General features: G+C 46.6%; 4 protein-coding genes across 6 annotated transcripts in view; 2 read left to right on the forward strand and 2 right to left on the reverse strand.

Moving 5' to 3' along the window:
• The window catches only part of NARF (nuclear prelamin A recognition factor), a 25,637-nt gene extending 24,379 nt beyond the window's left edge, over positions 1 to 1,258 (reverse strand). The window contains exon 1 of the mRNA XM_036394425.2: positions 1,240 to 1,258. The gene's annotated coding sequence lies outside the window, so the exon portion shown is untranslated. The remainder of the gene's footprint in view (positions 1 to 1,239) is intronic.
• Positions 1,045 to 15,311, forward strand: LOC118693674 (cytochrome b-245 chaperone 1). Its single transcript, XM_036394429.2, has 7 exons — positions 1,045 to 1,469; positions 3,655 to 3,785; positions 4,865 to 4,906; positions 6,166 to 6,239; positions 7,166 to 7,262; positions 9,741 to 9,885; positions 10,873 to 15,311. Exons 2-7 carry the CDS (start codon positions 3,701 to 3,703, stop codon positions 11,000 to 11,002), a joined length of 573 nt encoding a protein of 190 aa, XP_036250322.1. The 5' UTR covers positions 1,045 to 1,469; positions 3,655 to 3,700; the 3' UTR covers positions 11,003 to 15,311.
• Positions 15,312 to 15,561: 250 nt separating this feature from the next.
• Positions 15,562 to 25,888, reverse strand: HEXD (hexosaminidase D). Of its 2 annotated transcripts, XM_036394422.2 has the most exons (12): positions 25,457 to 25,888; positions 24,962 to 25,071; positions 24,786 to 24,873; positions 23,974 to 24,138; positions 22,740 to 22,923; positions 21,385 to 21,456; positions 20,681 to 20,876; positions 19,268 to 19,350; positions 18,411 to 18,489; positions 18,232 to 18,333; positions 17,657 to 17,746; positions 15,562 to 16,786 (listed from the first exon to the last, which is right to left on the reverse strand). In XM_036394422.2, exons 1-12 carry the CDS (start codon positions 25,520 to 25,522, stop codon positions 16,618 to 16,620), a joined length of 1,404 nt encoding a protein of 467 aa, XP_036250315.1. In that variant the 5' UTR covers positions 25,523 to 25,888; the 3' UTR covers positions 15,562 to 16,617. The 2 variants fall into 2 exon arrangements, with proteins under 2 accessions (XP_036250315.1, XP_036250316.1); XM_036394423.2 differs by lacking the exon at positions 17,657 to 17,746.
• OGFOD3 (2-oxoglutarate and iron dependent oxygenase domain containing 3) overlaps positions 25,632 to 26,194 on the forward strand; it is a 46,187-nt gene continuing 45,624 nt past the window's right edge. The window contains exon 1 of one of the 2 annotated variants that reach the window (XM_036394427.2): positions 25,632 to 25,894. In XM_036394427.2, the coding sequence (XP_036250320.1) occupies positions 25,812 to 25,894 (83 nt within the window). In that variant the 5' untranslated portion in view covers positions 25,632 to 25,811. The remainder of the gene's footprint in view (positions 25,895 to 26,194) is intronic. The other variant, XM_036394426.2, reaches the window with a different exon arrangement.

The following is a 26,194-nucleotide window of genomic DNA, read 5'->3' on the forward strand; positions in this document are numbered from 1 at the left end:
GCCTGACATAAGCAGTTGCTCTAATGGATTGAACAGGAACAGCTTTCCCATGTGAATGATGTTTGACTGAAATATGAAAGATTTTCCAAATGCAGCCTATTTGTCCACAACAGGAAAATTACTCTTTATTAGAATTAGAAACTTTCCTCCCCAAACAACAGATTTTCAAACCCAAGCCTTCAGCTGATATACAATTCAGAAAACTCATGACATCAATGTTGGACCTGTAAGATTATCACTGATATTTCTGCTTTGCAAATATAAGCGATGTCCAGGTGTTAGAAAAAACAAGTTATTTGTTGGTGAAATTGCCTTATAAAAGTCTAGGGCTTGATAATGCTTTAATGACCTCAGACCTAGCAGAGGTTAACAAGGTCTGAGAAAAAAGGATGCCCACTGGCAGTGGACACAAAGAATTCAGAATTTAGGGGCCATCTGGCAAGAACTCCCAATGTTAAGGAAGAAACAAACGAAGCCAACTCAGCAGCTAAGCTGAAATCAGCTCCAGCTGGGTAAAAGGGAATTCTGGCAGGTGGAATCTGCAACCAGACACAAGAAACCCACCTACAAGAAGGAAAAACTGAGCATGCAGACGTATTAGCATGAGAAGTGGATCATTAATCAATAGAAGACAGAATGCTAATTACTAAGAGAACGATGTAACTTGTAGCCAGTGAACGCTAATGTCTTTGCTAAAATGTATATAGCTAAAAGCTTTGGTGTGCTTGATGTGTGGAAACGTCCACCTTGCATCATGTGCAGAATGAACAACATCTCCTTCCTAAACTAAACTCTCTGTGTTTAGAGGGCTCCTAAAATCGGCAAAACCTCCCTGCAGCCTTTCCAAATCCACCTGGACGCGTTCGAGGTGTCAGCAGGAGTTGGACTGAGCGATCTCCAGAGGCTCCTTCCAACCCCAGCCGTGCTGTCATTGTGCCAGAGCTGGGGCACAGCACCAGCTCTTTGTGTCACTGCTGCCCCAAGTGCTGCCATCGAGAACCCAGAGGTTTCCTGGCCTCTGCAGGAGCTGCCCGAGCCTGGGGAGAGCCCCCAGGGCTCCCCTGCCCTCCCCGACCCCCTCATGCAAGGGGCCACGTGCGCCTCACCCATCGCGGTCCAACTGTGTCCACTGGGGCTCTCCCACAAACCCAGCCTCACCCTACAGCAGCTCATGCGAGGTTTCTGCTCTTTCCAAGCACCGCTAAAGTAAAACAACCAAGGAAACATCGACGCTCTTACTTCAGCAGCATCCGCGGGCCCCGGCGCCATGCTGAGTACTGGCAGCGCGCCGCCATCTTGGCGCGGCGCTGCCCTCACGGGAGGGGAACGGAGATTCATGGCCCGTCCTCTGCCCTCACCCAAAATGGCTGCGGGCGCCTCCGTCCATCCCTGAGGCGGGACCAGCGCTGAGGGCGCGGGAGGCGGAGGCGGCCGCGGATCCCTTCAGAAGGCGGCTGGAGGCCGGGCAGGTACCGCGGGCACGGGGCTGGGTGAGGGTGGAGGTGAAGGGCGGCCTCGGGCTCCCCACACGCGGGGGGACAAAAGCCGCGGGTTGGGTGGGTCAGGGCTGGGGAGGGTCTTCCCCTCCCTGAGGGGGAAACCACGCTGGGCTGGGAGCAGGTGCAGGCTTGGGAGGTAAAAAAAAATAAGCTCTGTAAAGCAAATTCACCTGACGTGTGGTTCTGACTTGATGGTTCGATTTCAAGGGGTGAAAATTTCAATTCTTCCATTGGGTTTTGCTGGCTCGCTCTCAATCGAGAGCTTGGAGGAAGCATGAGAATGTTATTTTGATGCTGGAGATCAGTTCATTGTTAAACCAGACAAATTCAAGCAAAATTGAGGTTTGGAATTTGAAATGAAAGAGCAGCACCTCTCTCTTTCTCTGTGTTCTAAATACCTCTTTCTCTGTGTTCTAGTAAAACTTTAGTATTTGCTTTAGGGCGCGTTTATGATTTATTTATTAAATGTAACTTTAGAAGCTGCTTTGGTGCTTTTTATTCCAAGGTCCCTCTCTTGCAAGCAGCAGCCTGTGAGAGACAATGCACTGATGTTGAGTGTCCAACATTAAACCAAAACTGGCATTTGCCTGCTTGAACTTCCCTAAATTATTATGGGGAGGAGATACCAAAGGTTGCATTAATGGACTTGACTGATAAGTGTGAGAATTACGTTCTAAGTAGGGTGTAGCATTTGTTAAATACACTGAGATTTCTGCAGTGATCTCGACGTGTTTTTAACTTGGATTTGATAACAGGCAGGAGAAAGCGTTGTACATGCAGAAGTATTTTCCGGTATATTGAGAACAACTCACAGGAGTCATTTGAAAATTAAAATTTGATGCTTGACATCCGGAGGAGATGGAGTGTGTCTTACGCATAAGTGCTTCTGGCTCTTTCGGTTTCAGATGCTCTCAGATGTGTTGCTAAGAGATTAAAATCAAAGTCGTGGGTGCTTTTTGTTTAACTGAAAAGACCTGGCTAAGTCTGCTCCCCTGGAGCTTTGTATCCAAACTAGCAGAATTGCAGGAGCACCTTCTTGTATCCAAGAACAGCTGGATAACTAAAGGACTGAAAATCACATATTTGCCTTTTGTGAGAACTTGGATGTGCTCAGACCTGCTCTCTCTGTGTTATCCAAACCTGATGAATGTTGGCATTTTCTTGAAACCTGTTATCATGGGCAGCTAACAGCAGCCTAATGCCAACCTCCTTGAACTGGTTCTGTGGGACAGGATGCCCAGGGAAGTGGTGGAGCCACCATCCCTGGAAGTGTTCAAAAATCATGTAGGTGAGGTGCCTAAGGACATGGTTTAGTGGTGGACTGGGCAGGGCTGGGTAAGTTGTTGGGCTTCGTGATCTTAAAGGTCTTTCTTACCCTAGGTAACTCTGATTCTGTGCTGTAAAACAGTAAAAATGTACTGAAAATGCTGCATGGGACTACCCAGCTCTTCCTGGTTTTAATTAGTGCCTGGCCTTTTAGTCTCTACTGTTTCTGCCTGGGATGAAGGCATGGTCTTGTTGAGGACAGGCAAGCATACTTGTTGTTGGAGGCTCCTGGTTGTGTTCCTGAGGTGGCTTGGAAGATGGGAATGCTGTCTGTGGCATTATGGGATGGTGGCAGTGCCTGGCTGCAGCCCTTCCTGGGGTGCAAAGGCTGCACTGTCCTGCCCCAGCTCCCAGACCACCCCTTCACACAACCCTCTGAGCTCACAGGAAAAATGCTCCCAAAGAGATTTCCATTCCCCTGGCTGTTTTATCTGTTTGAAGGGCTGCATGAATTAGCAACAACATTGTTCCAGCTTCTTGTTTTTCACATTTTTCCTCTTGAATCTGATGATAATAGAAAGACACTTTTACCCCTAAAACGAGAACTTTCTTCCAAGAGTTCACATTCCTGTTGTTGTTATGCAACTCTCAACATGACAGTTTTACTTTGTGGTTATTTTCAGTGTACATATTGCTCTTCCTGTCAAAAAAGACTGTGTTCTTACCCTGGAGTATCTTTTATATCTTTTATAGTCTAGATTAAGACTTGGTAAGTCCTGAAATTGTCAATGATTTAAATTTTTTTTTCTTTCTTTCTTCTTTTTTTTTTTCTTTTTTTTTTTTTTTTTTGGGTTTTTTTTGTTTGGTTTTTTTTTTTTTTTTGGTGCAGTGAGGTTTCATGAGTCAAACTGAGCTGTTGGGAGTTTCTGTTGAAGATGTACATGTTGGTTGAAAAACGCACAAATTCCCATCTTCACCTAAAGAGGTCACCTGGCATCCGCTCCTGGTCTCTCTGTGTTGGTAAGACCCCAGCATTCATTCCAGGGCTTGCTTTAAGGGAAGAGGGTCACAATAAACTCCTGAAAGAGCCCCTAGTGAAATCCCTGCCTTCCAGGCATTTTCCTTTCCAGAAGAGGAGAGGTTGTGCTTTGAACTCTTCCTTTCTCTTTGCCACTAAATGAGTGTGAAGCCTCAGCATGGCAGTTTCACTGTGAGACTTTCAGTCTCCCATCTGGAGAACCTCAGGAGCTCATGGATGGAATTTTAAAGGAGTCCTGAAAGATCAAGAACAGAAGGTTTATTATGTGTGAAGCTTCTGAAGGGGATTTTAGCTCAAGGAACATCTCAGTTTGCAGGAGTGGAAAACTGCAGTGTGACCGTGCTGGGTTGGGTTGTGTGTGTGTGGTTGGTGCTGAGCTCCTGAGGACTCTGTATGAAATGGGAAGTCATACAGGGTATTCTGAAAGGCATCTTTATAAACACCACTGAATATGCAGGAAAAATAAACTTGTTAGGATTGTACTGAGAGAGCTGCTGGGGAAGATCTGGTGTATCCTGCTTTCCAGCTGGGCAGATCCCAGTGTGTAACACCACGTTGGCGTTGCTTTCAGGGATGTGCTTGAGAAGATCTTTGCAGTTGCAGCAGCCTCTGGGCCATGGGGCACTCTTCAGCTGCTTCCTCCTCTCTGAGAGAAAGGAGCTGGCACTTTCTGACACAGCTTTACTGCAAAAGTTGTCTTTTGGCTCCATAGAGCACTTAAAGGGGAAAATAACCATTGCAAGGTTTGTGTGAGCACTCCAAGTTGTGCTGTGCTGAGGGGAAGTGTGGTTAAAGTCATGGCTAAATTGAGTCTCTCTGAGGTTCTGCTCCCAATTGTGTCACAAAATTTTTATTTCTGACCCCAGCCACTGTGCTTTTAATGCCTTTGCAGAATGGAAGTTTTTTTAATACTGAGAGAAAAAAATAACTTGACTTTCATATAGTGATCTATGTTGCAGTCACATTTTTCCTGTTTTTGAAAAGTGATGTTTTTCTTCAAGGAATTTTATGTGGTTTTTGAGCTGCTTATTTGTCTTAATTCTCTCTTCTTTCCTCCTAGGAATAGCCTCCATAGGTTTGGCTGCTGCTTATTATAGTGCAGGTAATGCTCTATCACTTTTTTGGGAGAGTTATTTCTTTCCTGGTAATCTGTTTTTCATGCTGATGACTCATCTGCAGCTTCTGTCTGGCCCTTCAAAGGCAGTGGAGGTTCCTCTCCCCCTGTGTGGTGTGAATATTAAAACCAAGAATAACTGTTGCCTCTGTGGCTTACTGTGCTGTGGTGCTCTATTACTCAGCCTCCTTTTCCGTTTGCAAGTATTTTTACTAATGATATTGGTACTCTGTGGCATTTTGTACATTCAGTGTTTTATAAATGTGATTAGCTGCTCCCCCCAGCTCTCCTGGGAGGACATGGAATGATGATTTGACACCATAATGAAATGATTACTTTGCCTGTGACGGAAGGTCTCTGTTTCTCTGGAAACTGTCAGATCATCACTGGCAGAGATTGTGAGATTACTCATCCCAGCACCTTCAGGGATGAGACAGCTCCTGCTGCTGCTTCTCCCCCTGCAGTGCAGCAGCCTGCACCAAATGCCAGCTGTCCTTCCATCCATGGGCTTTGTCCTGGAAGTGCCCTGTGCTGCATCCTGTTAACATCAAGTGTTAAAGCTTAAGAGTGTGTAGGAATGTGCTACCAATAGAGCCCACATATTTTTATTTAAAGAGAAAAATGCAGTGAAAGCTGCTTGAGCCACCAGCCAAATCAGCCTTGTTTTTCTTAAGACATTGCAACAGAGTTTTCTGAAATCTCAGCACAGTTCTGTTGTGCCTTCAGTTAAAAGCCTGAGTGAGCAAATTATTCAGGCTGTGACATGTAAACACTTCCAGGACATGAAATGCAAATGTTTGTTTGTCAAGAGGACCAACTGCTTCCTTTTATGCAGAAGCATGTTTGCTTTATTGAATTTTCATTGTTTTTATCCTTGTCCTCTGCAGCACAAATATTTGGTGTTTGACAGCAGGTTGGCAGTTTTGTGAATGCCTTTTAAGATGCCTTTGTACAGAAGAGAAAGATGTGATGTTACAACCTTGCCAATAATAAATATGCTTATAATTCTGCATGGTTTGAAGCCCAGTGTGAATGAAATCTCTGAAAAGTGTGAATACTTTCTGTATTTTCATTCTGGGAAAGAGCTGTGAAATATCTTGTAGTACAACTAAAGGCAGAAATGTTCCATCAGAGAAACCTTTCCTCCTTTTGTTGCTTTTAAAGGGAGCATGTTGCTTTCAGGCTTGTTTGCATACCAGAGGTGGGGGGAAAAAAAGCTAAATTTGTGCATTTTTTGCATTGTCCAGACAGCTTGGCATGGAAGCTCTTCTACATGGCTGGGTGTTTCTTTGTGGCAGCCCAGAATCTGGAGCAGTGGGAGGTAAGATGCTGAGCTCAGGAAATGAGGGGCTCTGAGTAGGAAGCAGTTGGCAGATGCTGATTCCAGCACTTGTTCAGTCCAAATAGACAAGTTATGCTTTTGGTTTTGAGGAAACTCTCTGGGTTGCTATGCTGGGAATAGAATTAGGGCAATAATTCTTTGATGATACAAGCATTAAAATGTGAAGCTAAACATATGGGTATTTGAAGGGGAGACTTGGCCTAAAATGTTCTCTCTTACACAAAAGAGGGAGGATGACCAGGACATTCAGCTGCACAAATGATTTTGAGTTTAGCCTTCAAGCTAATGACAGAGAAACCACTAAATAAGGGAGCTCTGAGCTTCCAGGCTGCTCAGCTTTTTTCCTCTGGTTTAGAATTGTGTGGATGTTGATTTGAGAGCAGTAAGCCACCTTGTCATCCTGCTGACCTGAGCTGTGTTAGGATGAGCAACTCACCTAAAGAGAGCGAGATCCTCTTTTCATTGATTCACATGAAATTTTATTAATATCTCATATCATTGATATTTGTTTTCATTGGGATATCTGAGGTCTGTGTAAGCCTGGCCCATGGAGCACAGCACTGGGATATCAAATTCACTAGAAGTGAAAATTATAGGAGTTACAAGTTAGTGTTCAAATTTAATTCCAGCTTTTATTACATGGGGAATGTGGCAAGAGGGACAATGAACCCATTTTAACTCCCTTCTAAGAGTCACACCAGAGATATGGTAAAGCTTCTGTTAAAACCAAGAGCAAGATTGTGATTTTCATGGTCTAGCAATAGAGGAATGTATCTCTGTCTCTCTCTGTGTATTTTTCTGTTACCAAGATTATTTTCCAATAGAACTATTTTTATTTTACTTTGAAGCATAGCCAGTGATGATGTTTTCAAGAAAATCTTAATTCTTATTTTTCAATTTTACAGGAAGCTGTATTTGATAAAAACAAGGGAACAATCTGCCTAAAAACATTCAACCTCTACAAAAAAATACTGACCTTGTCAAAAGGAGGCAATGAACAAGGTGAGAAAGCAGCATCTGTGGTAGGAAATGTGGTGAGCAGCAGAAGAGATGGATGTGTGCCCATTTAACAGCTTCTCTGGAGTTCTGTACTCAAATTAAGTCACATCTGCTTCCAGATCTGCTTTGTTCCCAAGCAGCAGATGTAACAATCTGCCTCTCTGGGCCCAAATGCTTTTTCTCTGTGTGCTGAATGCATCTTGTTAATTATTTTAATCCAACATAAGGAGGCCTACACATTGCTTTCCCTAATAACCTTAGCCATTCCTTTGGGATGTTAATGTGTTTACCTTGCTCTTGGCTAGCCTGCTTGGCAGCTGGGACTGGTGGAAAAACTTCAATTTTGGATCCAGAAGTTGAGATTCCTGTAATCTCATCTGCTTTGGGGAGCAGGCAAAGGTTTGATAGCATATGCAAGCAGGCATGTTACATCCTGCAGTTAGAGAATATGCATTTAAAGCAGCCTGTGCAGGAGGCTCAGTTTAATGCAGGATCTGATGGTCTTGGGCTTCCTCTTGGACTAACAGAAGTTGCAGTTTGGTCTGTGAGTCAGGGTGGTGAGTTGGTAGCTCTGTTGCAAACTGGGATCTTTTACTCTGTTGCAAAAGTAGGATCTTCTTCCCTGGCAGAGTTTTTGTTCTACTTTCTGATGTAAATAGAACCAGCTCTCAATAAGCTCAGAAGAGTGGCCAAATTTGGGATGACCTTAAGCTGAGTTGGTTTTTAAAGAGTTCATTTTGGAGATGGAAGCTAAAAGATGTGGAGAGAAGGATTTTTAATGTTTCTGAGGTTTCCTTTAGGATACATGTTTACAATGGAGAGCTGAGGCTTATCTTATCCTTTATGACAATATCTGGTTTAGGTAGGGTTCATGTGAGGATACAGAGATCAGCAGGGGCTTTGAGCAGTTAAATATTTCAGTATTTCTTCAATCTCAGTAAACTGAACACCTGTTTGCCTACTCCATACAGAAGAATAGTTAAAACTGCCATTAAAGCAGGTGGGAAACATAAGTAGTACTGGGTTGCTCCCTAGTGCCTGGCTGGCTGTATCTTTATCCTTAGGGCCTGTCCCAACTACAGTGTGCTGCAGTCACACCCTGTGCATGTTTCTTTTGCCTGAGCAGCTCAGCAGCTCTTTTGATACCTCAAGTTTTAGCTTTTATATTTTTCAGGTTCTGGGCTGCTTTAGTGTGTAATTCTGAGCTTCATATTAGGGGATGGTGAGCTCTGTGCACAGAGTAGGGAGATACAGCCTTGCTGTGCTGCAAGGGCTCTGATGAAGGAAGGAATGATGAGGAAGACTCCATGGATATGAGAAGGCTAATTAATTATTTTATTATACTATATTACTCTATACATCTAAAACTGAATCTGCCAAGCACTCAAATCTGCACACAACTGCACAGAATCTCGTGACTGTCACCCAGCAGTCCTGACACACACACACACAGGCTTGGCCAAGGAAACAAAACACCAGCACTTTGGGTAAACAGTCTCCATATTGCATTCTACTTTTGCACAAAGACAGGCACAGCAAATGATAAGAATTGTTTTTCCTTCCTCTGAGGTTCAGAGAATGTGAAATCCAGAAATGTTCTTGGGAAGAATTGTGCCTTGCTTTTCTCATTAAAGAGAAATGTGGCTACAGGGAGATAAAACAATTCCTTCTCTAGCTGGGGACCAAGGACAAATGATCCAAATCTCAGACCCAAGAGCATAAAAAATGTGGACTGAAGAGAGAAAAACAAGAAGGATGGGACTGCCTGGGCCCCTCAGTGTCCTGTCCCAGCCCAGCCCCTGCAGTGCCCAGAGCAGCTGGGCAGGAGCTGCCTGAGCACAGAGAGCCCCAGCGCTCCTGCCCTGGGAGGGGCTGGTGGCCAGCAGCAGGTGATGCCTCAGGTTTTGGCTTTTCTATGTTTTACATTCTGTGCTGCTTTAGTGTGTGGGTCTGAGCTTCACATCAGGGGATGCTGAGCTCTGTGCACAGAGCAGGGAGACAAAACAATTCCTGCTCCAGCTGGGCACCAAGGACAAATGATCCAAATCTCAGCCCAAGAGCACAAACACCGTGGGCTGGAGAGAGAAAAACAAGGATGGGACTGGATGGGCTAAAGCTGGAATTGGACAATGAACTGCAAGATGCAAATGGAGCAGAACTGATCCCAGGGAGAGACCCCGTGCCCGCTCGTGCACTTTGGGACCATTTTGGTTCATCTTGGGTGCAGCCCTGGCTGGGCTCTGGTGCTGCCCAAGGTGGATCCATGGAGGAGATCCTTTTAATAAATCCCTGCTTTATTCTTTAGCTCTGCATAGTCTCTGCTCTAGCTCAGCCTGCACAAGGCATCATTTTGCTGCTGCAGGAGTGCCCTGGCTGTGAGGGATCACAGCAGTGGTGGCCAAGAGCAGGGTCCCTGTCACCGTGTCAGCAGTGCTGAGGCTGTGCAGCGCTGCTGAAGCTCCTGTTGTGCCCTCCCTGCAGTGGTGGCCGCGCTGAGCGAGATCCGGGATGTGAACGTGGAGGAGGAGGCCGTGCGCTATTTCGGGAAGGGTTACCTGGTGGTGCTGCGCTTCGTCACCGGCTTCTCACACCCGCTCACCCAGAGCGCCGTGCTGGGCTGCAGAAGGTGCAGTGGGGACTTGGGGAAATTGGAGTGTGCAAGGTGGGCAATGCCAATCATGTGGGGCAGTAATTGCCAGCTGTTGTTGACGCCTCAAGTTTTAGTTTTTCTGTTTTCTCAGATTCTGTGCTGCATTAGTGTGGGGGTCTGAGCTTCATATTAGTGGGTGGTGAGCTCTGTGCACAGAGTAGGGAGACAAAACAATTCCTTCTCTAGCTGGGGACCAAGGATAACCAGCCCCAGTTTCAGGCCCAAGAGCATAAACAGTGGACTGAAGGGAAAAAAAAACCAAGAAGGATGGGACTGGATGGGCTAAAGCTGGAATTGGACAATGAACTCCAATATGCAAATGGAGCAGAACTGGTCAAAGTGAGAGACCCCATGACTGGCCATCCATTTTGTGACCATTTTGGGTTTATCTTGGATGTAGCCCTGTCTGGGCTCTTGTGCTGCCCAAGGTTCATCCATTGAGGACCTTTAATAAATCCCTGCTTTATTCTTCAACTCTCTCCAGCCTCTGTTCTAGGTCAGCCTTCACAACTGAGCTTATAACTAAGCTCAGTTTTTAGACTTCTTGTGTTACTCAGTTTAACCTTTTAAACCCCATAATGTTTTCATTTGCAGACATTTTGCTAACACCATCTGTCAGGATCATGTTTAAAAATCTCAGATCCCTTTAGTGCTGCATGTCTGCTGGAGTTGCCTTCCTGAGCTCTATAGTGGCAGAGGGGACTAATTCTACTTTGCAAACATTTTGGTGTATTAGTTAGCAGAAAAATTATGTTAAGCATTGATAATAAGGAACCTTGCAGGAGTGGGAAAAGACTGATTTGTTCTGATGTGGAGGGGATTGGTGTGGCATGCTGTCAGCCATACCCTCCATGCCCATATGACTTTCCCCCAAGGCAGTTTTCTCAGGAATTAGCATGCCTGCTCTTGTCTTGTCAGCACTACAGTTCCACTGACTCTTCCATTGTTTCTTCTTTTCCACAGTGATGTGGAAGCAGTTGCCAAACTCATTACGAGTTTTCTGGAACTGGACAGAGTAGAGACCCCACAGGATTTCTCCCAGAGCAGCGAAACAGAGGCAAGTGATGCAGATGAACCACAGGTTAAGTACTGATGGTCATTGTGAACTGAAGCAAGCAGAGGCATTCACACATCTGGAAAATATTCTGATTGTTCTTCAGAACAAGAAACCCCTCACAGCCTTGACCTGGGCATTTCTCAACGTGTGCATTTACAATGGGTGGAATCTCTCTTAGGGCCCATTGCTTCAAGACCCTGCATGTGGACACTGCTGGCTTTTGAACTTTTGTCACCTCATCAAACTTGTCTAGGAATAGTTATTTATTAATGAATTGGTTTGAAATAATTGCTTTTCCATTAATGAGGATACAGATGTGAACTTCTGCTTACTGCAAACATTTGCTGCAGGTACAGTATATGCAATGTAGAAGAGTTGAATTTGTAACTCATAACACAATGCTTTGAGGTTTCCCCTTTAAAATATGCAATTAGGAGATGCAGAGTAGTGGCACTTTTATGTTCTCTACTACTGACTTGCCACTGGATATCTGTGGAAATTGAAGTCTGAGTGCCTCTCTTGGAATTTTAAACATCAGGTTGATCAACTTGTAGAGGTGTCTTAACTTATCTCAGACCCACCAAGGAGCCATAAATAGCAAAGGAAAAAGGATCATGATGAAACTTCTTTGGGATGCTCTACCTTAATCCTGTTCTGCTTAACTTCTGGGCAGGACAGAGCAATCTTTTTCTAGACCTCAATGTTTACTATTTAAACTGTGTATCTAGAAAGGAAGCAGGGACATGTGTAACTTTAGGTAGGGAAAAGACTGATGTCAAACAAGGTGGTAGCTTAGAGTTGTTGAGTATTTCCTCACTTGAAATGATACCCAAGTGCTAAATAATAACTTTTTTTAAGGTAGGTAGCATAGACCAAATGTCTGACTTGTACCTGTGTTTTACTCCAGGTGTGTGGTGTCCTCTGTTCTGACCAATGGTTTCACAAATAGTTAAAATACACATTTTTTTCAAGGTATTTCTGAAGTAAAAGCTACCTCTGTTAGTCAACATATTCTGTCTAGAGCTAGAACTCCATCATGCTTACATTAACATGTCAGTACAAGAAAAAACTGTAAAAAGCTGCAAGTTCCTTCAGCATACTACAGCTGCTTGTACTGAACTTCACTAGGTTTTTCTTAGGAATCTTATGGTCTTTAGACCTGGTTTAGAAAATATGTACACAGTTACACCTAGGAGATGTGAACAGGTACGAGGTAACTGTGTTCTCTGCTTTAACAGTTGGCCAGCAGCAAATGTCTCCTGGCAGCAGTTCCTTGAGAACTTTTAAAAGAGCCTGTGTTCTTGTTCCCAGTCACTCTACCTCTACAGAGAGAAGGCTGTGAAAGGTTTTGGTGGAAGGCACATCCTGTTGTGTGTTCAGTTTGGTGTGAAGCTGAGTGCCTGCTCATCCAAGATTTGCCTTCCAGCTGTTCAGAGGCAGGCTGTGAGCAGAGGCTGGGGCTGTCAGGGGAAGGTGCTCACACTGCAGCAGGGCTGATGGCTGTTGGTGTAGCTGCCTGCAGCACAGAGCTGGGTCTGTTTCCTTTAAATAAGATAAAAAACTTGTAATCATGTCAGGTGTCAGTACAGAGCTCTGCCAGTACATGTTCCTGAAAGTCCTCTGAATTGTTGGGGTAATCATGGGGCTTTTGGTGCCTACCCCACACCACTGGAACTGGGAAGCTGCTGGATATGAACGTGGGAAAATCAGGTTGCAATTAGCTACATTTGCCTTTATTCTCCAGCACAGCTGTAGGCTAAGCATAATCATCAAACCTATTTAAAAAATATTGCAGGGTGTAACACTTAATGAAGAGTTCCTCATTTAAATCCACTGTAATGTATACCCCAGGTGATGTTCATTTCAGAGAGAGGAGAATGACATTGGGGATTTGGAGAACTCTTCCCCCACAGTGCAAAATGAGAATGGTGAATGTTCTAAGGACTTGCAGTAAGCAGTGCTGGCCTGGAGTGTGTCATGGTACAGTGTAAGCACAGGGGCTCAGCCTGTGCCAGCTGCTGCTTTGTATCAAGGATATTCAGAGGGCATTGTGGTGTGCATTGCACTTCCTCTGAGCCCATGGAGTGGACCATGGATAACCCAGACCAAACTGCTGCCTTCAGCCTCAGCTCTGCTGCCTTTCATTTGTATTCCCATGAGGGCTGACATTCCATGGAAGATGTAAAGCACACTGTAGATCTCCAGTTAAAAATCAGCTTTTGAGAGGTAAATCTGTTGGTCTGACCCTGCACTGCATGCTGTGTCCTGCTTCTGCTGAGCTGCAGTGCATCCAGCTTGCTGTGCATTCATGGTGTCAGTCATGTCTACACTTACAGACTATGCAATATCTTAGACAAAGACTAAAACGTGTAAGGAAATTGAGAATATAGGAAGGGGAATGACCTATAATAAAGTACAATGGGACTTGAAATAGATCCTGTGGAGTAAGTTGTATGTTGGGTTGATGTCAGTGATCACCTCTTCAGAGGTGTTTTGCAGTATCCTCCTCACTCCTCACTATCCTGCTGTGTCAGGCAGGACAGGCTTGGCTGCTGCCATGCACTGTGTGTCTAGGAGGAATTTTGACTCCTCAGCCTTTCCCTTGGAGCAGCTTGGTGCCATCCTCTCGTGCCATTTCCATTTTGCATTTGGCAGCTGTCACTGTACCAACAAGTCCAGTTTCAGTGGGGATCTGTGTTCTGTAGCCTAAGCTAGGAGCATGGGCCCTGGGGATGTTCTCAGACCTGTGTTCTGCAGTCTCAGCTGGCAGGATGAGCCCTGATCTGTGTTCTGCAGCCTGAGCTGGTAGGATGGGCCCTGATCTGTGTTCTGCAGCCTGAGCTGACAGGATGGGCCCTGATCTGTGTTCTGTAGCCTGAGCTGGCAGGATGGGCCCTGATCTGTGTTCTGCAGCCTGAGCTGGCAGGATGGGCCCTGATCTGTGTTCTGCAGCCTGAGCTGGCAGGATGAGCCCTGATCTGTGTTCTGTAGCCTAAGCTAGGAGCATGGGCCCTGGGGATGTTCTCAGACCTGTGTTCTGCAGTCTCAGCTGGCAGGATGGGCTCTGGGGATGTTCTCAGACCTGTGTTCTGCAGCCTGAGCTGGCAGGATGGGCCCTGGGGATGTTCTGGCAGGCTGGGGGTGCTCCTGTGGGGACCTGTCAGGCACTGCTGGCAGATCCACCCAGGAGCTTCTGTGGCACTGATCCATCTGAGCCTGGCAGTGGGACACTGCACCAGTGGTAGCACAGGCTGATGGGGTTTTCTCTTGTGTTTCTCTTGATCCACATGTGGAGCTTCTTGCCCTCTAGAACTGTAATTTCTAGCTGGAAGACATGGCCAGGTGAATGCAGTAACTGTGCACGTCCAGTTCCCCTGCAATTGCTGTTGCCATGGTTGGGTTGTGGCAGTGTCTGTGCCCTCCTCAGCCGTGGGATCACCTTGAGGAGCTGAGGAAGGCAGGTGCAGCTCAGGGCAGGGTCCAGTTCCCTCTTGGACGAGTCCTCTGTCATCCTCCCTTTGTGCCACTTCCCACCATTCTGCTGAAGCCTTTCCTGGTTCTCCTCACTCCTCTTGGGCCAGCAAAGTCAAAGGCCCAGTAAACAGAACCTTACATGTGCCTGCTGTGAAGTGACTGGGACCCAAAGGAATGACCTGAAAGGCTCATTTTGGGTAGGAAATTCAGGACTCCTACAGGTGTACTCATTAACTTCTGCATCTCAGGCTATCACAGAGACTTGTGCCTGGACAGCTGCAGTTTGCAGGACTTATCCATGATTTAAAAAGCTGCACAGCAGAGCTTAGATCAGCTCCAACACCTAAACCAAGCCCTTTTGTCACATCCTTCACTCTAAGTGGCACTTGGCAGGTGCTCCAGGGCAGCTCCTTGCATGGCTGTGCTGGGATGGGATTGGGGCTGTGGCTGCTGCACTGCTTTGTGTAACCTTGGTGTGACCTCATATTCCAAATACTTCACACTGAAATATTCCATACCTGGCATCAATTGTGCAAGTCTGAAAGAAAATCCAAATATTTATAGCTGAGATCTGATTTTTGAGCTGTATTTATGAAGTTACAGATACCAAAACCTCAGCTGGCTCACATCATAAATAAAGAGTGCTAGTTCTGACAATGTCATAGATGGCTGGGAGGCAAAAATACTTCTGGAAAATGTTTAGAAATTGCCTTATTTTTACTTTAAAATTGCAAGTAGAATTTCAGCAGGGCCTTGTTGTGTTGTCTTTTTTTAAAAAAAATGTTCATTGATAAAATCAACTTTGATAACTTGTTTTGCATTGCTGTAGTATTTTGTATATTGTTTTTAATTAAAATTATTAAAATATTAATGGCTGTCTAAATTCTTATTGGGAACAGATCTACTGAAGGAGTTAATGAGGGGGAGGACAGAATAGAAGCTGCTTAGAAGTGACCCTGCTGACACTTCTGCAGCAGTCCAGCTTTTAATTCCATTTTCTATTATTCCATATAATAGAGAGCTGATAGATCCAACTCTGTGTTGGTGAATATTTCCATTTTCTCTCCTTTAAACCAAACCAACGTGCTACACACACAAAAAGCAACGCCCTTCTACAACCATTGGAGTATCAAAGGTTTTATTCAAGTAAAATAAATTAAGGTCTTGTTTAGTTCAGGTATACACAGCAACTGGTTCTTTTTAGATCAAGATCTGCATGTGGGCCTGGTTCCTGAGGCTCTCATTGAGTCACCTGAACCTTGTCTTATGCTGTAGTTTTACTTTTTGTATGTTAAGATTTGCTCCAAGAAAATCTCAATACCAGTGCTCCCCAAAAAAATTTAAAGCAAGTCATAAAATGAAGCACAGGAATAATTATTTTGAATATTCATGGTGAAGTAACATACTTAACAAGAGAGAATTGGGATAATCACCAAAAGTCCCCAAAATATATTTCTATGTGTTATGACAAGTTTGACATTAAAGCAGAATAAACCAGTATTTTTTCCTTATATTTAGTAGCTTTAGTCATGGCTCAAATTGGGACCCAGCTGTAAGTGCAGGTTGCAGTTGGGGTTTTACACTGCCAAAGATGCTTTTCTGTGGGGCTGGGGCTGAGCTTTGCTGCTGCTCTGGCAGAAATGAAGCAGCCCAATGTGTGTGAAGGCATTTTCCCTCCAAGCCCAGCTGTCCCTGCCTCAGGAGCTCCCTCCTGCTCCTGATTCCTCTGCTGGAGTGAATGGTAGGACACAAGTCAGAGCACAGCTGGCACGGGAAGGAGTTTTGGTACAGAACAAAATGACCCAAACCTTTTTAAAGCATCCTAAATCTCAGGGTAGAAGTTCCCCGGGTCATTGTTATGTAAGAGTGTTGCTACAAATGCTGAATTTGGGAGGACCTGGGTTTTTCTCCTGCCTGGCAGGAGAGTGAGCTGTGACTCACTGCTCCTGTTATGCAAGGGCAGCAAACCTCCCTGACAGGCAGGTGAATTAAGGCTCAGCACGTGTTAAGACAGGAAAATTCAGTTGAAGTGTTTTATGCTAATAAATTCCTTCATGCCTTCAGGTCACTTTTGTTTAACCACACTCTTGAAGATGACAAACTCCAGCTCAAGGCTAGTTGCTGATTTTCACTAGCCATGTTTTCCCAGGGAATGAGTCAGACTAACTGAAATGTCCCTAATTTTGTGCTCTTATTGCTTCATCTAAATCATCCACCACTTCCTGCAGCTTCTGTAGGTGGGGGTGGACATTTTCCTCCATCCATTCCTCTATAGCACACCTGTGGAAAACTTGCTCCATGGCTGCTTGCAGGTCTTGCACCACAGCATTCCACTTGGAGAAGAGCCTGAGCAGAAGTGAAAAGAAGAACCAATGACGTCTGCAGGTGAGCTCTGCCTCAGGGGAGGGTTGGCTTACTGGCCTTTGGAAGGGAGCACTGTCCTTAGAACCACTCTACAGGAAAAGAAGCTTCTATTACAAGAGCCCAAAGGACTTGGTTTGGTTCAGGTGGCAAAAGCCTGATGCTGCTTCTGGTTTAGTTCCATTAATCTTGGCACTTTCCTCATGCAAAGACTTTTAAAGTGCCAAAATGTGAGCTCAAAAAAACACTGTGCACATTTTAAGTGTAACTGAAACCCACTGTGAGACTTGTTGGGAATTTAATTCTTGGTTTTATTAGAAAGAGAGATGAGGTTGGATATTCATCTCATCACAGAAAAAAAAAAATTATAAATGAACCTTTTAGCATGAATTGGCAGAATGTCTAGGACAAGTTCTGAAAAGCCCATGGTGACAGGGGGAAGGGCTGGCTTTATTCCAAGCCCTGCCTGGAATCTGGCCCAGGGTGAGCTCCTGCACCAGGGCCACTGCTTGAGGTGCAGCAGGGCTGTAACTCCTCCTGTAACTCCTGGTTACAGGAATAACAAGGGAGAAGCTTTGGGAGACCAATTTTGTACTTGTTCTCAAAGAATTCATTCAACAGAAGGCAAAGATAAAATTAGAACCATAGAATGGCTTGTGTTGGAAGGGAACTGTGAAGATCATCTAGTTCCAACCCAAACATGTTGTATAAAAACATATTCTGGATACTTTGTCTGATTCCTACTGATGTTTCTGAGATAATTATAAAAGAGGTAAGGCCCACAACTCTCTGTACCTGAGTGCCCAAAATATCTCAGACTTTATTTCCCCTGGAGTGCAAAACAAGTGCTGTTACCTGACTGCATCTGGCTGGAGGTGGTGCACTATGATAGGATGAATAATCTTCCTTTTCCTGTGGTAGGGGCTGAACCAGCCTGTGGAATACCTGAAAATGGATGTTGGTGGGAGCAGTGATGGAACAGCAGCAACCTCTGTTTGTCACTGCTGGGGAGCTTTAGCTGAACTCTGCACAGAGATGATGCTTAAGGAGGAAGTTTATTTCAGTCTGTAGATCTTTGGAATTATAGCTTGTGAAAGTGTTCCTGGCAGATGAGCACCTGATAAATTTCATTTCAAGCTCCTTTCTTTTTTAACTACACCATTCAAAATTTTCATTTTAACTTTAAATAGCAGTAAAATGTAATTAAGGAAAGAACTATATGCTTCAAATAAGGCAGCACACAGTATTTAGGAACTTTGCTAAAATATTTTAAATTTTGATGTAAATATTGTGTTCTGCTGAGGTGTCAGTGACACCTGAAATGCAGAGCTTGATATTTAAATCACTTTTCTGGAGTTGTGCCCCACTTTGAGAGGATCCAGTTCTAACAGTGCTGCAGCCAGGCAGAGAATCAACAGAAGCTTCATTACCTGTTCCTTTCGAGAAGTTCATCCACTGATGCCTTGAGGTGGAAACTAATTTGTGTCACAAGGGTGAGGACATTGCTGCCAGGAAAGGTCCCCAGACTTGGGCTGTCCAAAGAGGATCTGTTAGTTTCTGAACTTACCACACAAGGAGAAGCACCTGAATTCTGCAGCTGGAATGTTACCTCATGAAAGTTTCAATTTCCAGGTTGGGCATTCCCAGGAGGTTTTCCACATTTTCTTTAACCTTTTCAGAATAGCCACCTGGCAGAAGACAGTGGAAATGAGTAAAGGAGCCTAAGGAGCCAAAGTGTTCATACAAGAGGGGTTTTCTGGAGTATTCTGCCTTGGCTTAGTAGCTCTGCTTTGGTGAAGAATTTTTTAAAAGGTGAAATGGAAATAAAAGAATGAAAAAACATTTGTGGGTGGGAGGAGGAGCTCGGTGTCTTTCACACAGTTGTCTTTTGCAAGGGGAGCACTTCCTAGCTCTGGGCTTTCTGTTCAGGGTGCTGAATATTTCTGGTGCCTTAATTTAAAATCAGTGGATTGTGGGGGTTTATTTTGAAACTAAGAAGAATATTGTTGGCAACTGCCTGTAAAGAAAGCAGAAACTACAGGAGGTAATTTACCAGACAGTGTCCTCCCTAGATCCATTTTAAGAAAAACAGTAAGTTAAAACAATTTTTATACATGAGCATGTTCTAAATTAAACTACATTAGGCTCATTTATATATCACTATTGTTTCAATAAGTTTGAAAAGCAATTCTGCATCTTAAATTTATTTTTTAATATAAGCATGAAGTTTTTGACCATTTTTGTGTTAGATCACAATAAATGAAGAGGATACAGTGGCTATTTTAAAATATTTAAGCCAAGAGGCTTCTCTGCTCCCATACTGCAAATTGTAATTTATTGTTCATAATTCAGGCCATGATCAATTCAGCAAACCATCTCAAAATATAACAAGTGCTAATCTTAGGGCAAGGGCACTTCACTCCTGTGCTAGACATTATCTGAGAGAGAATAAAGCTGACATTGTACCATTCTTTAGTGCCTGCAGACACACAGCCAGGGATGGAATGGCCACAGGGAGAAGCTCACACAAAACAGCGAAGTGATCATACCTGTGTAAGAAAACATCCATTAATTATACATTTTACTGTTAGGGCAGACTAAACAAATAGGAGGGTTTCATATTTCAATCACTAAAATTCAAAGAGCTTTAGAAACATCAGTTTCTGTCTCAGAGAAGACATCACTTATCTCTGAAATATGAAGGATTTCTGTTTTACTAATAAGAACAGATGAAAACCAAATTCTCTTCTCAAGGCAAATTATGGTCAGAAATTGGACATCAGCTCTCTGGTATTCCCTACACCTGACTGCATAAAAATATTTTACTCCTTTATAACTTTAACAAATTCTTGTCTTTTATGGGATTTCATAGTTTTTGAGTTTTCATCAGACATTCAGATAGACACACCATGCATGAACTACAGTGTCTGTTCCAGATGGCAATGCAAGATGTTTTCTGTTACCATCTGCAGGGCAGATTATCTTTTGTCAGGTGGGCAGTTTGCCTTATCTCTCTCTCTGAGTGACCACACCCACTCCTCCCTGGGGAGGGGACACCTGCTGATAACAGCTATTGAATGTCCCTGCATGGCTGATAAGAACTACAGCATCCCATTGGGAGATGGGAGCCCAGAGGGAGGAGCCAAGCATTCCTACCTGGATATAATCTGAGATTCTGGAACACCAGCACAGCTTCTCCACTGGATTGCCCAGAGGAACAGCAGCTGCCTCTCCTTCCCCTGGATCTTCAGAGGCAGAGACTGCACCTTTCTCCAGGATCCCTGCTCCAGCAGAGCCACCCCTGACACTGCAGGAGGGCTGAGCCACAATTCCAATGGTTCTGCTGCCAGCACCCTGACCCACAGGGTGTCAGGCTGGGTTCTGACTCTGGCACTGTTGTTCTAGTGTACTGCATTGTTTATTTTATTCTTTTTATCTTCTTCCCTATTAAAGAACTGTTATTTCCTGCTCCCATATTTTTACCTGAGAGCCCCTTAATGTAAAATTTGTAGCAATTGGGAGGGAGGGGGAGGGTTCACATTCTCCATTTCAGGGGAGGCTCCTGCCTTCCTTAGCAGACTCCTGTCTTTCCAAACCAAGACAGTGTCTATGAGCAGTTCAAGGTGGCACAAAATCCATTCAAGCCTTCCAACCCAATCTGCTGGGGTGGTGTCCCCAAAGCCATTGCTCCTGCTGGTCAGTGCTGTACAGCTGAAATCCACCCTTCATAGTCTGGGGTGAGACACAGCAGTGACAGAAGAATTGCAGGATGGCAAAGTTCCCTTCTAAACCCCCAGCTTCCCTGGACCTCTTAGGGAGCTGTTGGGTGGAAGTTGGCTTCTCTGTGAGCCTTGGAGGCACACAAGGGCTGCTCCTCACCTCTGCCAGCCGGTCAGCGCGATCCCTTCCAGGACATCAGCAGGGCTCCTCTGGGCCACCTGCAGCCACTCCAGCTGGTTCCTCAGGTGGTGCCCAATCAGGGTCAGAGACTGGTTTGCTCCCGTGGCTCCCTTGAAGGCACTTGCAAACCACACCTTGGAGAAGCCACACCTGCGGTACTTCTCGATGAGCTGCACTGCAGGGACACACAAAGGGACAGGCACAGGATGAGCTTCCTCCAGTTCCAGCCCTGACTGCAAGGCTGCAGGGAAGGGGAACACAGCTCCAGGTCCACCAGAATGCTCAGCCCTTCCAGGCTTGGAGCATCAGCAGGGATGGGGGATTGACACCCTCTCTGAGCAGCCTTTTGGGTGGCTGTCTGTGGGAACCCAGCACATCCCTCTGGCTGTCCAGAACAGCCAGGACCCCTGCCAGGGGGCTCAGAGACCCTGGCACAGAGCCCAAAACACCTGGGGGTTTGATTATGACCCGTGGAGCAAATTACCAACCTTAGATGAAGATCAGCAAGCCACAAGAGTTTAGGTAGAATAATAGTGAAGTTATCACAGGGTGGAGAAGTAGATTTTGGGGTTTTTGGTATGGGGGTTCAGGAGGCAAGATGGAGGGAACTGGGCATGTCCAGCCTTTCTCCTTCTTCTTCTTGGCTATTTTACTTCCACAGAGCTCAGCAGAGAAGTACAAACCTTTGCCCTCCACGTTGATGTCTGTTGCATAGTCCCAGATCATGGGCTGCACCAGCTGTGGGACCCCGGACTCTGAAAGGAACAGAGCTCTTGTAAACCATGGAGAAAAGGTGCTTAAATGAGAACTCAGCACGGGTTACTACAACCAAGGCTTGTCACTGACAGCTGAAGTGCCCCAGGGCATTTTCAGCCTGGCCAGGGTTTGGCACATGCCCAGGGCCACTGTCCTCAGGCATGGTGGAACCATTAACATGGAGGAGCAGTGACAATTTATCAGAGACCCCGCTCAGCCCAAGCACACCTCGTTTTTAGCTCCTTGCATCTCTCTGTTACCAGCTGGATTCCACTGGCAGAGCCACAAGAGGAGATTTAGCTAAATTCAAATGTAACATTCATCCTTTGACTTACAGAGTGCCTGGGCTGTGTTTGCACAAAACACAGCTTTTCAAGTACAGCTAAAGACACAAATTTAGCTTTAACTCATTTTATAATCAACTCTTCAGCTGGTTTTAAACATGCAAAACTGACCTTGGAGAAACTGCAGTAAAATGTGCAGAAATTCAGTATTTTAACTCTGTCACATTTTAATTTGTTTGTTTTGTTATTGTGGCAGTAGAGTGCACTATACTATACTGAGCTATACTGTTCTGGTGGAAACTCCACGGGTCCCATCTGCATTTTTGGGGATGATTTCCCTCTATCAAAGCCTTGAATAGGTCAGTCACTGTTGGAGGAGCTGCACAGCTCTTCCTGGTACCATTTAAATCTGTTTACAGCAGCCATGTAAGGTGGCTCTGAAAATGCTGGAGCTCTATCTGTGCTCAGACTACTCCAATTTTAGCAGTGCTTTGATATTTTTCCACAAACAAGACTTGTGATGTCAAGGTCTTGGAGCTACCCCACAATTCAGTATCAAACTCCTCACAATTTGCACCATGATCACAAAGATGCTCACAGAGCTGCAGCTTCTCTGTGTGAGTTTACACCACTTGGGATCAGGTGCTGCAAAGGGCACAATGAACATCAGAAGGTGGTGAGAGGCACAGAGATTTAGACTTGGACCACAGATGTTAACAGGTTGTTGTTTTGTTTTAATGTGTTTTAATGCTGGTTGTTGTTTTAATGTATAAGGAAAGTAGAATTGATGGCAGCCACTGCAGGGTGAGCATTTTGTGATGGAAAACTGAAGTGTTCAGACTGGCCCACACTCACACAGGGCCTCTGTGACAGCCAAGGACTGAGTGCTTCTATTCTCTAGTCAAACAAACCACACCTCAGCTCTTGCCAGATTTGTTGTTTTCATGACATTCAGCTGCCAAGCAATCTGTTTTACCTGTGCAAACCTGGTCACACACCTGCCAGTGTTTCCTCACTCATCCCCCTGAGCATGTCGTCCCACACGATGGGTGTCACCATGGGGTAGGACCAGGCCAAACAAGTGGCAACTGCTTTTATGTGGGACAAGCAGAGCTTCTCTGGAGTGTTGTTCTGCTGCTGCAGCCACTGCTTTGACTCCTCTCCTTCACCAAGGTAGTAGACCTGAAACACCAAGCAAATCATCCTGACTTGTTGCACAGAAATAGAGAAAGTGAGGTAGACAATGTTCCAAACCTTTGTCCAGATGTGACCCACTGAGTGGACACATTCCAAAGCACCTCTCAGGGCTGAGAACACTGCAAGCATTTCCATCAGTCTGCAGGAGATTATGGCCATGATTGCATGCATCACTTGAGGGAATTTTCCTACAGAAACTAAAATTCCTCTATGCCATATTTGCCTTTGGAGTGCTTGTCCTAGAAATAGCTCTCACCACATTTATTCACTTCAAATCCATCAGGACCTGAGGTGGATAAAATGGGGTTCCTATCTTGGGCAAGATCATCCAAATGTGAGCCCAGAAGCAGCCTGGGGCCATGTCCAAGGGTGGCCCAGCATACTTGGTCCCATGCAGAGAGTGAATTAAAATTTGCTGGTTTAGAGCAGGTTTTATTTATTCTACATAAATAGTATTTTGCTTTATAACAGCTCCCTGTCTAGCCTTCCCACCAGTTTCAACACAACAGGATACAAAACACTAAACTGGTATCAGTACAGTTGTCATAATGAATTCCAGGGATCTGTGTGCCATCAGCATGGTTTTAAGAAACTATGAGAATGAGAAGGAAAAAATTCAAGCTTCTCTATGAGACAAACTACCAAGGTAAAAAACCCAACATTCCAACCACAGAAGTGTTTACTTTGAGTAACTTGCCCAAAACAATGAGCACATCTTACACCAAACCTACAGGATTCCTAATGAGCAGCTCTAATTGATATCTCACTTCAAACACTCGCTAAAGCCAAACACTGTTAGCTTCAAGAAGCTGCTTTCAATACTTTGATATTACACTTGTATCTGTGGAAATGACAACCTGTGCTACTGGAATAATTTATTGGCAAAAAGGCTTTTCTACACTGGCTCAAATGGTGTTTTCTGTCCCCAAAATCCCACCCAAACATGGCTTGGGCACCACTGAGATGCAGAAGGCTCAGCCCTTGCTATGATTCCTCCAAAGAAAAGACACATTCCCAGCTCCAGAGAAGCCCCACCTCATCACATCCGATGTGAAACCACTGCAGGTCCTGGTGCAGGGCCATGACCTGGTCAATCATGGCTTTGACCAGCGCCAGGGACTCCTCCTTGTGCGGGTTCAGGGCGTTGGGCAGCTCCTTCACCTCCCGCAGATGGGCAAACTGCCTGTGCTTCAGCACAAACTGCAAGGGAAAGGGGAGCTGGGGGACAGCCACCACACCAGGGCACAGCACCCTCCTCCTGTCCCCAAGGCTCTGAGGGCAGGTGTCCTGCTAAACCCAGGGACAGGCTAGGGGCACAGCTGCTGCTCCACGCTGCTGGGGGGTCTCTGACACGAAGAACCTCACAGGGTGGGTGAAGGAAACGGGGAGGTCACTGCAGTGTGACCCTGATGTCAAACCCTGCAGCTGGCAGAGCTGCATAACCAGAGCACTGGGACTTGGATTGGAAAATTCCAGCAGAGAATCCCAGAATGGGTCAGGCTGGAAGGGAGCACAGGGGCTCATCTGGTCCCACCTCCCTGCTCCAGCAGGGCCAGGGCTGTGTCCAGAGTGGGTGTGGAGTCTCCCTCACTGGGGATATTCCAACCTGCTCAGGGTCTGGTCACTACACAGGGAAAAAGTTCTTCCTCATGTCCAGGTGGCACTTTCTGGCCATGGTTTCTGCCCAGAACTGGACACACTGCTCCAGATGTCCAGGAACCGAGCAGAGGGGCAGGATCACTCCCTGCCCTGCTGCTAATGCTCTTCCTACTGCACCCTGAGACCCCACCAGCCTTGCCGTCCCCTCAGGCACTGCTGGCTCGGCACACCCCTCTCACCCAGCTCACCTCCATGTGCCCGAAGCTCTGCACCAGTGGCACCACATCCAGGCGCTGTGCCCGTGCCCAGCTCAGCAGCGCCTGGAGCTCCTCAGGGCTGCAGGAAAACGACCTATCAGTGCCTGCTGGGCATGGCCCGGGGCACCTGCAACACCCAGAGCTGCCTGCGGGGCACCCACAGCTACCTGTAGGCGTGGGGGGCCTGCAGCAGCTCCAGCGGCCCCGTGTACGGGAAGGTGTCCTCATATTCCAGCAGCAGCCCGGTGGCACCCAGGGTACGGAGCAGCGGCAGCACCTGAGGGAGGCAGAGGGAGGGGACACAGGGGATGCAGCTGGGCTGTGAGCAGTGCCACCACCCTGCGCCCCTGTCACCTGCAGCAGGTGTATCCCTCACCCTGAGGCCAATAAATCCTTCACCCATATCAGGCACATCCCTCACCTGAGCCCAATACATCCCTCACCTGTGCCAGGGACATCCTTCACCCTACCAGGTGTACCCCTCACCTGAGCCCAATACATCCCTTAGTTGTGCCAGATCCATCCCTCACCTACACCAGGTTCACCCCTCATCTCCCTCAGATTCACCCCTCCTCTCCCTCAGGTACACCCCTCACCTGCCCCAGGCACATCCCTCACGTTCACCCCTCACCTGCCCCAGGTACACCCCTCACCTCCCTCACCTGCTCCAGGTACTGCGCGCGCGGCGCGGCGCCCTTCAGGTCCAGGTGCACCAGGCGCTGCCACATGCTCTGGCCTCGATTGCTTTGGCCTGTCGCCGCGGCGTCCCTGCACACCCCGCCCGGCCGCACCCCGCTGTCCGTGCCCCGCTGTCCCGGCTGCGCGCCCTGCTGTCCCGGTGTGCCGTTGTCCCGCTGTCCCCTCGTCCCCCTGTCCCGGTGCCGCCCCTCCGCCGCTCCCGGCTCTTCGCTGGATCCTCGCACTCTCTCTCGGCAGCCGAGCGCGATCCCCTGTCAGGCAGGCCGGCAGGCCAGGGCGAGGCGTGCCGAGCGTATCGCTCGAGGCGCAGGAGGCGCAATGGCTCCGCAGCGGAGGGCGCTGCCCCGCGGCCCCGACAGCGCCGGACCGGGGCCGGGCCGCGGGGGCCGCCGGCACAGCAGGTACCAGCGCGGGGCCCTGGCCCTCACCTCTTACCCCCAGGCCCGGCGGCGCTGCGGCTGCCGAGGGTGCCCTGGTGGAGAGGCAGTCGCGCAGCGCCGGGCCCGGGAGCGATCCGCGTGTTTGTAACGCGTGTGGTGTGCTCCGAACCGGGGTTCCGGGAGAGAACCGTGTGTGTCTGTAACGCGTGTGGTGTGCTCCGAACCGGGGTCCCGGGAGAGAACCGTGTGTGTCTGTAACGCGTGTTCTGCTCCGAACCGGGGTCCCGGGAGAGAACCGTGTGTGTCTGTAACGCGTGTTCT

Source organism: Molothrus ater, chromosome 19 (genome assembly GCF_012460135.2).
Source record: "Molothrus ater isolate BHLD 08-10-18 breed brown headed cowbird chromosome 19, BPBGC_Mater_1.1, whole genome shotgun sequence".
Lineage (NCBI taxonomy): Eukaryota > Metazoa > Chordata > Aves > Passeriformes > Icteridae > Molothrus > Molothrus ater.

Bases quoted from the DNA above. Each gene is read 5' to 3' on its own strand.
- HEXD (XM_036394422.2), bottom strand. From the start codon at position 25,522: ATGTGGCAGCGCCTGGTGCACCTGGACCTGAAGGGCGCCGCGCCGCGC. The intron at 25,072-25,456 runs GTGAGGGAGGTG...TGCCTCCCTCAG, and splicing joins GCGCGCAGTACCTGGAGCAG to GTGCTGCCGCTGCTCCGTAC. The intron at 17,747-18,231 runs GTAATGAAGCTT...ATCCATTTTCAG, and splicing joins GAACTTCTCGAAAGGAACAG to GTATTCCACAGGCTGGTTCA.
- LOC118693674 (XM_036394429.2), top strand. From the start codon at position 3,701: ATGTACATGTTGGTTGAAAAACGCACAAATTCCCATCTTCACCTAAAG. The intron at 4,907-6,165 runs GTAATGCTCTAT...TGCATTGTCCAG, and splicing joins TGCTGCTTATTATAGTGCAG to ACAGCTTGGCATGGAAGCTC. The intron at 6,240-7,165 runs GTAAGATGCTGA...TCAATTTTACAG, and splicing joins AGAATCTGGAGCAGTGGGAG to GAAGCTGTATTTGATAAAAA.